General features: G+C 41.8%; 2 protein-coding genes across 3 annotated transcripts in view; one reads left to right on the forward strand and one right to left on the reverse strand.

Annotated features, from left to right (window-relative positions):
- sspo (SCO-spondin) overlaps positions 1 to 1973 on the reverse strand; it is a 98343-nt gene extending 96370 nt beyond the window's left edge. Inside the window, exons 1-4 of the mRNA XM_080306443.1 lie at positions 1921 to 1973; positions 875 to 1084; positions 555 to 637; positions 97 to 267 (exon numbers count right to left, since the gene is read on the reverse strand). Coding sequence (XP_080162569.1) covers positions 97 to 267; positions 555 to 637; positions 875 to 1084; positions 1921 to 1973 — 517 coding nt within the window. The remainder of the gene's footprint in view (positions 1 to 96; positions 268 to 554; positions 638 to 874; positions 1085 to 1920) is intronic.
- A 2243-nt stretch (positions 1974 to 4216) lies between these two features.
- Positions 4217 to 9243, forward strand: aoc1 (amine oxidase copper containing 1). Of its 2 annotated transcripts, XM_026180217.2 has the most exons (6): positions 4217 to 4355; positions 4580 to 4701; positions 4903 to 6441; positions 6906 to 7194; positions 7687 to 7819; positions 8307 to 9243. In XM_026180217.2, exons 3-6 carry the CDS (start codon positions 4905 to 4907, stop codon positions 8574 to 8576), a joined length of 2229 nt encoding a protein of 742 aa, XP_026036002.1. In that variant the 5' UTR covers positions 4217 to 4355; positions 4580 to 4701; positions 4903 to 4904; the 3' UTR covers positions 8577 to 9243. The 2 variants fall into 2 exon arrangements, with proteins under 2 accessions (XP_026036002.1, XP_026036001.1); XM_026180216.2 differs by lacking the exons at positions 4217 to 4355; positions 4580 to 4701 and having other exon boundaries at positions 4875 to 6441.
- The last annotated feature ends 972 nt before the right edge of the window (positions 9244 to 10215 follow it).

Genomic DNA, 10215 nt, shown 5'->3' on the forward strand with positions numbered 1-10215 from the left:
ATTACTGACAAAATGTGAAGGAGAAGGATTTTGAAGAATAAACAAATAAAATGCACTGAACTTAGATCAGATACACGTATGTGCATGGTTTCTAACCTGGAAGCAAAGTGTAAGTGCAAGACAAACATGTGTGGTCTGAAGCATTCCTCCAGCTCAGTCCCCACAGAGTGCTGCAACACTGCTCCATGGGCATAAGTGAGGAATTATGAACTCCAGGGAATTCCACACAGTTCCACGTAGAGTAGCACTGACCACGCACACCCACAGCTAGGAGTCAGGATGCGTTTGACCATTATAGAACAAGGACAAGGAAAATGTAAGTGCAGTGGAAAATCATGGTGTAGTCACTTGTTTAGTGAATTTCAAATTCAAATTTATATGAAGCAGTGATTTTGTAATCCTTTAAAAATGATATGTACCAGTTTTAACCTGAAGAAACGTGACAGCACTATTTTTTAAGACAAAGAAACAAACTTGCAACTGAAAAGATCAAAATACGTTTTAGAAAATGTACAAAATTCAATGAAAACAGCTTTTTGGTTTCTCGTCCTCACCCTCAGAGCAGCGCGGGCCAGCCCAGCCCTCACAACATGCTCTCGCTGTCTTGTTCAGCATCTGGCTCTGGATCTCTGGCGGTCTGAGGTGAACAGAAACATCCGGAAACTGGTCATTTGTGCATTCTTTTAGCTGTCACACTAGCTGCTGTCATCTAAGGTGGTTTCTGTCACATTTGCTTGTAATCTATGTTTGACTAAATTAAATGTGATTTACTTGCATTTTACAAGCACAACCAAAGGTATCAACACTTCACCTAAACAGTGCCCATAAAACCCCTGATCTGAACAAACTGACAGTTACCAAACGAGTCACTTACTTGTACATGAAACAGGATGCCTCGGAGCCCTGCTGTTTGTAGTACAGAGCTATACCATCATCGCCCCCGTGTTTGACTCGCATCCTGTCCACATCCAGCCTCCATCCTTGGGTGTTGTACTGATACACCTCTGAACACCTCACCTCTAGCTGCAGGCGGGGGGACAGGACTTGTTCCACCCTTTCTTGTGTCCTGTGTTCACACCAGTGTCTGGGACATGATATATTTAACTTAACCTCTTAACATGCTCCAGGTCACTGTAACAGTGTACCGATGTAACAGTACCAGATGGAGAAACATATCATACATACAGAAACATAACACGTTCATAAATGACAGAAGTACTGCTGTATAACTGATGAATTAAGTATCTTACTAATGCTTAATACTGTAACATTATTATAAAGTAGTACTGAATTTTCTGTTTTGAGAATATTAGAAATTACTCTTTGAACTCACTAAAGAGTAAAAAAAAATTAGTATGTAGCTTAATAAATCATTACGATCTGCAGGCGCTTATTTCAGCACATCGACGCCTATTTTAAAATGTACACTGCTATGAAAAAGGCGTCTGTGCTCTCCAAACTCTTTACTGTACTGAAAAGTTCAACAAACTCATCGAATGAAAAACTTTTAGTAAGAAGCTGAAAGTTTTGAGCACATCGGAGATTTAACTTCTCTGCCTTTTTAAATTTCTTTTCAATCAATAAACTTTTAAATTATACAGTGAAATAATAAGTCTGTACTGGACGATTGTTCGGTAAAAGCCAGAGAAATATAAATAACATCAAAAATATTTATTCTGTGGGAAATTAAAACATAAAACTACAATATGAAAACCATATTTTTGAGTTAGTCAACTAAGTAAATGTATATTAATGATAATAACAGTAGTAGAAGTATTCATATTTCCATTATTGTTACTTATTTTTAACATCAATCAGTGTTTTGCATTACATTGTAACAGATGTTCATACAGATGAATCCTGCTCATAATTCGTCTCTACACTGCAAAATATGCTTAATGCTGGGTTGACCATACTCACCCCGTCCCCATTACTGTCTGCAGACCAAGTAGACTCAGCAGTAGTTTCTCCATAATTCGCTCCTTTGTGTTGGTTTTAAATTCCTGTAAAAAGATGGGTCTTTTTCACATTGCTAGACTTTAATTCCAGATGTGAAATTGTGATTTTAAATCTGCACAAAAAACTTCATTAGAAGCTCAAACATAGGCAAATATTGACCCTCATGGAGGTTGTTGACCAATCAGAAGATTCCCTATAAAATAGGTCTATTACCCTGTCATCCAACAGCTTACATACAGTGCACTTACCTCCACAATCCTTTTTTAATTGGACTCCTTGTTCTGGGATTTTTCTTTCGTTCTTTTTTGTTCTTTCCAAAACACACAGTCCTCACAGGAGTGATACTTTGCTTATGGAGGTAGTAACGCCTCAGATGTAGTGTTTTAAATGTGGGGGGTGACTAAATGGATGTACAGTAGCATTTGCGCCTGCTGCCATTGGATATAAAGGACAAGGTCACAGCTGGGATGAGAGGCATTGGTCACCGGACCTGTGGAGGAAACATCCTCTCACCTCGCCCAGTCAAACATCGAGGACACTGGAGGTGATCTGATAGCAGGGGTGCAGCCTCCGACACAGAATAAAGAGATGTTTGTCAGAGCCTAATCTTGTAAAGACAGGCGTTTCTAGAAGGATGATTGGGGGAATTTATTCAATGAAGCATGTCAACAGACATGGGAACTGAAAGTTTTTAGAATTAATGTAATCCCCAGCTAACCTTTTGACCCTAAGCCAAGACGATCAAACACAGCTGTCACCACAGCTGGGTTCCGAGGAAAGTGAAAATAAGCTACTGGCATACATAAAACAATGTGTCCAATGGACTCGTTTACGCTGGAAATACAGTGTGCTTTGACGGGAAAAAGTGGGCTCACATATGTTATCATCGTCAACTACGGGAAAAGCTGTAGGGTGGGGGAATACCAAAGGTTTATCAGACCCTGTGAACCTTTGGTATCCGGGGTCTGATACTGTGCTGGCACCATGACAGGATCTGCAAAGCTCTTGAGGAAAAAACTGTTATTCCACTGAACTGAAACCATCTGGAATAGATATAGATAATTTTAGGACAAATGGTGCACTTACTTTCTTTATAAGAAGGTATTAAATTGATTAGAATTACAGCTGAGTAAATTATTATAAAAGCTGTTTTTTCCCGTTGTGTTCTTCCAGTGTATCAACTTTGTTTTCTTCAGAGACGATCAGTTGTTGTTCAAATGTAGCAAAACCCCCCGAAAAACAACAGATGTGATTTCTCAGGACTGTAAGTACGAAAAATCGATCATGCATTCAGCATTATGTTCCCAGTAAATGTATATGTCTGTATGGGAAACGTACTTATATAAAAGAAGAGCTAATATTCAACAATTTAAAGAGCTGATCCCTCATTTTGTTGGGAAACTGGCTCAGTGTCATTTGTCTTTAGTTTTTCCCCCCAAGCATTCTAGTCAAAAGTGATGAGATAAGAATGACTAAACTGTTGGACAACGTTCAGTATGTAGATGTATTTGTACAAGTGTGGGAAATGCCAGATAACATGCTGCTGCAAAGGAGACGGTTGATAAAATATTTTTCATTTTAGCAAAGGGCGATTCAACTTTTTTACCTTTCACTCTAGCTCCAGCGTCGGCCACTTGAGAGAAAGTTAAAGGACAAAGTCCACCTCTCAGTAAATGAATTGCAAGTTGCGAAACATCAGTCACAACCATTGTCTGCAATGTTATAACGAAAGAGGCGAACGCCGGGCAAACGACTCCACAAAGTGTACACGCTTTCCGCTGTGCGATGCAACAACCATGTACATTAATCACATGGCAGATTTGGGATTTTCCAGTTTTCAAAGCTGTGCTCCCTGCACTGATGTCACGTAGCTGCCAGATAAGTGAATATAGTCTTTAATCTTCTGACAACATTGGAATATGTTTTGTATCCCTGTCATACTAGCTATTTATTTAGTGGTGATGAAGTGGCTCTCCTTCACCAAACCATGTCCTGTACATCTAAGCAGGATTTCACAAACCCTTCAAATTCCTTCATATCAAGTGAAAACATTTTCAAAGGCCTCTTGCAAAAGCAGAACATCCAGCTGCAGTTAATTCAGAACTCGTTCTGTACTGTTTGTCTTCAGTTTTTCTTTATGTGCTTTTCGTGTGTCCTTTATGTTTCTCGTCCTCGTCCAAAGCACCATGAATTGCCTTGTTATTGCAAGGTGCTTACCTTGCCTTTGAAGGATCAATTATTTAAAGAATCACGTTTACAACCCGCTGACAGCCAATCAGCCTCTTTCACTGCAAAATCAGAGGTTAAAGACTAGTAACGGTACACTGACGCGATCATTTGCTGAAGCAGAGGGACGGACTGTACAGCCTCGCCTTACATCAGGAGCAGGACTACAGGTACTGTCGCTGATTTATTTCTTTTTCCTTGATATGAGGCTGCAAATGGTTTCCAAGGAAGCAAGAATCTACTCCACGCGTCACTTGTCGCACTGTTACATAAACTCCATTATGCAAGCACAAGCATGAGTGACTTAATGGGAATTTTGATATTTAAATAAGCACTGATTTGTCAGTGTCCTTTGAAAGAGCACTCAATGCTGCTGTTTCTGTTTTGTGTGCAGCATAAACTAGGCAGGGCGAACGGAGGGAGGGACAGCAGTGTGTTGCAACTGGGGCTGATACAGTTTGCGTGAATGAGGGAGAACTGCCTTATCCAGCTGTGAAGAGAAGAAGAGGAATCAAGGTGAGAAAGGCTTTTCTTTTGCATTCTGTTGGGGAGTATGGCACTCTGCTTTGTCTTTCTGCTCATTGCAAATATACACAAGAGCTATAAAAGAAAAGTTATTAGAGTGTGGATAAGGAGCAATGAAGCTGCAACTGCATACATGATTTGCTGTAAGACCTGTAAAATCTCTAATGGAGCCTCACCATCTTGCCCTTACAGCCATGAAGTCTCTCTGCCTGCTGCAGCTTGTGTGCTTGGCTGGTTGCATTGCTTCCAGATCCAGAGAATGGGCTCATCATGGTGCGCCCATATTTGCTGACCTCACGGTGCATGAGATGAAAGCTGTGCGGGCCTACCTGCACGGTATTCCAGAGATGGGGCTTACTAACGCTCGTAGCAGGGCTCTGAATAAGAACAGTATCCTACTGATGGAACTCCATTTACCCAAGAAGCATGAGGCCCTAAAAGCTCTGGACCGTGGACACGCCAAACCCCCACGCCAAGCTCGGGTCATTATCCAGTTTGGAAACCAGGCCCAGCCCAACATTACCGAGTATATTGTCAGTCCTCTGCCGTCCCCAACATCCCACGAAGTCAAGACTTTCAAAGGGGCAAAGCCCGTAACGTTTGAGTCCAGACCTATTACTGTGGTAGAGTATGACCATATCAATGACATCCTCAAGAAGATCTCAAACAAAGCTCACAAACTCCTGTTTGAGACCACAGGAGGGTTTTCTTATAGCAACTGCTCTAACCGTTGCCTGACGTTCTCAGACATAGCCCCTCGCGGGCTGGATCCAGGGGAGAGGAGAACCTGGATCATGTTGCAGAAGTTTGTGGAAGGTTATTTCATCCACCCAATTGGATTTGAGGTACTCGTCAACCACCAGGACCTGGATCCGGAAAAGTGGACTGTTGAAAAGGTTTGGTACAACAGCATGTATTTTGACAGCGTCGAGGAACTGGTAGAAAAGTATGAATCAGGGGAAGTGGAAAAGCTGAAACTACCTGATCACAGCGATGACGATTTTTACTCTACCTACATACCTCGCGGTCAGATCAACACTCCCACGAATAAGCATGGGCCAAAGCTCGTTGAGCCTCAGGGGCATCGCTACCACATCGATCGCAACTTTGTTGAATATGCAGGATGGTCTTTTGCATATCGCGTCCGCTCATCTGCTGGGCTGCAAGTCTTTGATCTCCGTTTCAACGGAGAAAGAATCGCCTATGAGATCAGCCTCCAGGAAGCTATAGCCTTCTATGCTGGTGATACTCCTGCAGCCATGCAAACAAAGTACATCGATGCAGGTTGGGCAATGGGCACCTCGACTTTTGAGCTGGCACCAGGAATTGACTGCCCAGAAATTGCCACTTTTATTGACCTTTACCACTACTTTGATACAGACAAGCCTGTGCGCCATAAGAACGCTCTCTGTATTTTTGAGATGACAATGGCTATGCCTCTGAGGAGGCATTTTAATTCCGACTTTCAGGGGGGCTATAATTTCTTTGGAGGGCTGGAAAACACTGTGCTCGTGCTGCGGACAACCTCAACAGTTTACAACTATGATTATATCTGGGACTTCCTCTTCTACCCGAATGGGGTGGTCGAAGTGAAGGTCAGTGCCACTGGATACATCCACGCCACTTTCTTTACACCTAACGGCCTTCACTATGGTTCAAAGGTGTACAACTACGTGCTGGGTAACCTGCACACACACCTCATCCATTATAAAGTGGACCTGGATATTGATGGTGAGTATCATAGTGAAGTCACGTGATTTTTTCTGTCTATCCTGCAACTAATTTAAGCATAAACACATTCTCTTTTTGCTTGCACACCCCCATAGAAACTGCTCAAATACAGAAATGAAAATAAATGCTGAGAATTAAGAGAACAAGACGCTTTGTGAAGTTGTTTGGCTTTATTATTCTAACACACACAGCACAATGTGGCCTCAGTTCACTGATAATGGCAAAAAGGCACCTCTCTCTGAGCTATGACTAAGCCTTTTACAGATGCCGTGCCAGATAAATAGGCTTTGTGGACTTTACCCATCATTTGATCTTGGCTACGCGACACGTTTAAGTGAATAACTAACAACATCTTGTATTGATGTGGACAACTCTGTTACACCTAGAGATTTCTCATGCAAAATCAATATTTTTGTAGAGGCATCACCAGACCAGACTCTCCTGACAGCTCTTTCCCCTCTCAGGTCGAGAAAACAGCTTTGAGACCCTGGATCTCAAATTTGTGAACTTCACAAATCCGTGGAGCCCAAAGCATTTCATCGTCCAGTCCAAGCTCCACAGGACAGAACACAGGACCGAGCGATCGGCCGCCTTCCGCTTTGGCAAAAAGTTTCCCCGCTACGTGCACTTCTACAACCCCAATAAGAAGAATAAATGGGGCCACCAGAAGGGCTACCGGATTCAGTTTAACTCACATGCACACAGTGTCCTCCCGAGAGGCTGGAGAGAGGAGAATGGCATCAGCTGGTCCAGGTAACATGTTGTTTCCTTGACTAGGTATAATCAGTTATTCATTTCTATGCATAAAAACAACTTGAAAAAACCATAAAGATGTTAGAAATGAATTGATGAGCCAGGCAAATGTGCTGATACAGGTGAAATCACTGATCACAGTGTATGAATGAGGCCAGCTGTGGTACTTTCCCACTTGGTCTTTATGTTGATAATGAGAAAAATACTCATTATTTCCTCCTGGTGGAAATGCTCTGAATGTAGCCACTGTGCATCTTCGTGCTGAACTCACATACTTGGCATTCATCTAACTCGCTGTATGATTCTCCCAAATCCACATCTGTGACTCCTTTAACATACAAATATAAAAACGTACCACTCTTACAGATATTACTACAAGTTCATACAAGTAGGTGCTCACAGCACAAGGCGGCACTTTGTCTCTATGTTTTCTTCACCTGTCATCTGTCAGAATGACAGACAAATGTTTCCTGGTGAAATGTTTCCGCCTAGATATCCTCTGGCTGTGACACGTCATAAGGATAGCGAAGCTACCAGCAGCAGCATATACACCCAGAATGACCCATGGGAACCTGCGGTGTCCTTTGAGAACTACATCCGCAACAACGAGGACATAGTCAATCAGGTGCAGTAGCAAACCTCGATCCACGTATACCTTATTGTCCCATATTTCCACACTGTGCTAACCTCAGCATGAAGTTAAACTGAGAGCTTTCTCATCGAAAATAAACCTGAAATATATTCCACAGAAAAAGCCAACATTAATAATGTTGTTTAAATCTACTTTTTTAGGACAAACACATCTCAGTGCTCGCTAACAGGTTTAGCAAGCTCCAGTAGCTTAACCGATACAGTCACCTATCTCAAATGTAATTCACATCCTGTTTTTACTGGTTTCAGAGAGTAACTATGTAATGAGTGACAATACACTGATGGACAGCGTCCTTGTAAGAGTTTATGTCGTTAGTTTAGCTTTTCTCTTTTCAAAAGAATCATTCATCATCACAGTAGCTCAAGAATGACACAGGTTCTTTCGTTTGGCCTTTAAGTAGATAAAAAAAAACAGCTAATCTGAGCACTATAGTAAAAATTCCACGGTCTTCTGCATGCAGGACCTGGTAGCCTGGGTGACAGTGGGTTTCCTACATGTGCCTCACTCAGAGGACATCCCCAACACTGCAACTCCGGGAAATGCCGTGGGCTTCTTTCTCAGGCCTTTCAACTTCTTCAATGAAGACCCTTCCGTGGCGTCCAGAAGCACCGTCATTGTCCGGCCAGGCCAAGACGGCAAGCCCAAGATCCAGAGATGGACACCCGAGGTCATAGGTCACTGTGTGACAGATCAGCCTTTCTTCTACAACGGCACTTATGCAGGAGTCTAAAAGTGGTTGACACATATCATCTTTATTAAAGAAAACTGAAACAATTGCATAAATGTACATGTAGTCACAGTAATTTGTTGCCAGATTATAAAAGTGGCACTTAAATTCTATTCTGTGTTTCATGCAGTCTTGTTTTTTACTGCCTCAAATGAAGATCAAATGAGCTAAATATTAAAGTATGTATAACACCAGCTCGACCCACTCATGTAATACGGCAGTGGTGTAGAAGCTGAGCCTCGAGAGCTCTGATAATCCTCCGATGCGTCGCCATGGATGAGGTTTAGCAGCAGCGGGTATCCAGGATGCTGGATGCCCTGTATCCGCCCTGCTTGGTCTGAACTGCTACCCCCTCAGCGTGCTCTGCTTGCCCCCATGTCGGGAATGTTTTTGCTGAAAGACAAAAGGCCCCAGAAAGCAAACAGCCTGATTCCAGATCGTTCCCGGCAAACAGTGTGGGATACCACCTAGCTGCGGCGTTGCCCTTGGGAACCTGGCTTTCCATACAGTGCACATGTATCAGCAGCACATGTAAATGTGTTGGCCTTGTGTTATGGCATTTAAAAAAGTGCTACATAAAACTTCTTTAAATCATATTGTGTTTGATTTCATTTTGATTCAAACTGTTTACACTCAAGAGCAACCAATAAAAACAGGTGTTAAAACTCAATTCAATTCAATTTTATTTATGTAGCGCCAAATCACGGCGACTTTTGTTGTATCCATTGTATCCAACAATTGTATCCATTATCATGTTTGATATATAAAAAAGTATCAAAATGAGTTTGTCTGAAAGGTAAACTGTGGTTTTAGTTTGGGGAAAAGGTATCCAGACAACTGTCGTGAGGATTTTTGCATTTGAAAAGGAAAAAAAAGAGAAAGCATTTAATGTGTGTGTGCTGATGTTTAACAGGGCACACGGTAAAGGAGGGACGAGTGTGAAAGCTGTGGACAGCGTTAGAGGAGGGGACAGAGGAACAAGCATTCCTACAGCTATCCCCATAGCAATGACAGCTTTAACATCTGCAGTACTGAACAATAACAGTGTGAAATTTGATTTCACACATTCCTCATGTAAAATTTATGCTTTCTTTGTTTCTTTTTCTTTCTGAAAGTACAGTTATACAAGACCCATGTGTGCTAAAATCTCTATATGAAATACCACGTTACTGTAAACAAAGGGTCAATCTGAATTTTAATACCTTGAAGGGAAGCCAACAAAAAATGAAACGATGAGAAGAAATGTGACATATATTTTGTTTCTTTATTACAACAATAATTAAAGTATTAGTTGCTGAGAATAAAAACTCTCATTACTGTCGTTTAACAAAGAGAGGGAGATGCTGACCTGTTGCCATCTAGTGGTTTCTTGAATAGTTGTTCTGCTTCACGAGAATCATGACGTCGGGGTTGGATCAAAATGCTGACCCAGATGAGGCATAAAGCCCAAACTTCTTGTCTTATCTCTGATTTCTTACATTGCAGCGTTTATCCTGTTTTTCCTCTCATAACATCATGTTTCTCATTTTTTGGTCTCATCTGTCCAGAAAAACATTTGTTGACACAGCCCTGTGATCTTTGCCATCATCCATCAGAGGCCTTTGGTTGTTTACAGGACGTTGTGTGTTCCTGTGACCTTTCA

The sequence above is a fragment of the Astatotilapia calliptera genome, chromosome 9 (genome assembly GCF_964374335.1).
Source record: "Astatotilapia calliptera chromosome 9, fAstCal68.1, whole genome shotgun sequence".
Classification (NCBI taxonomy): domain Eukaryota; kingdom Metazoa; phylum Chordata; class Actinopteri; order Cichliformes; family Cichlidae; genus Astatotilapia; species Astatotilapia calliptera.

Excerpts from the sequence above, each read along its gene's own strand:
- aoc1 (XM_026180216.2), top strand. The coding sequence starts at position 4,875 with ATGGAGCCTCACCATCTTGCCCTTACAGCCATGAAGTCTCTCTGCCTG. Across the intron at positions 7,195-7,686 it reads AATGGCATCAGCTGGTCCAG|ATATCCTCTGGCTGTGACAC; the intron begins GTAACATGTTGT and ends GTTTCCGCCTAG. Across the intron at positions 7,820-8,306 it reads ACGAGGACATAGTCAATCAG|GACCTGGTAGCCTGGGTGAC; the intron begins GTGCAGTAGCAA and ends TTCTGCATGCAG.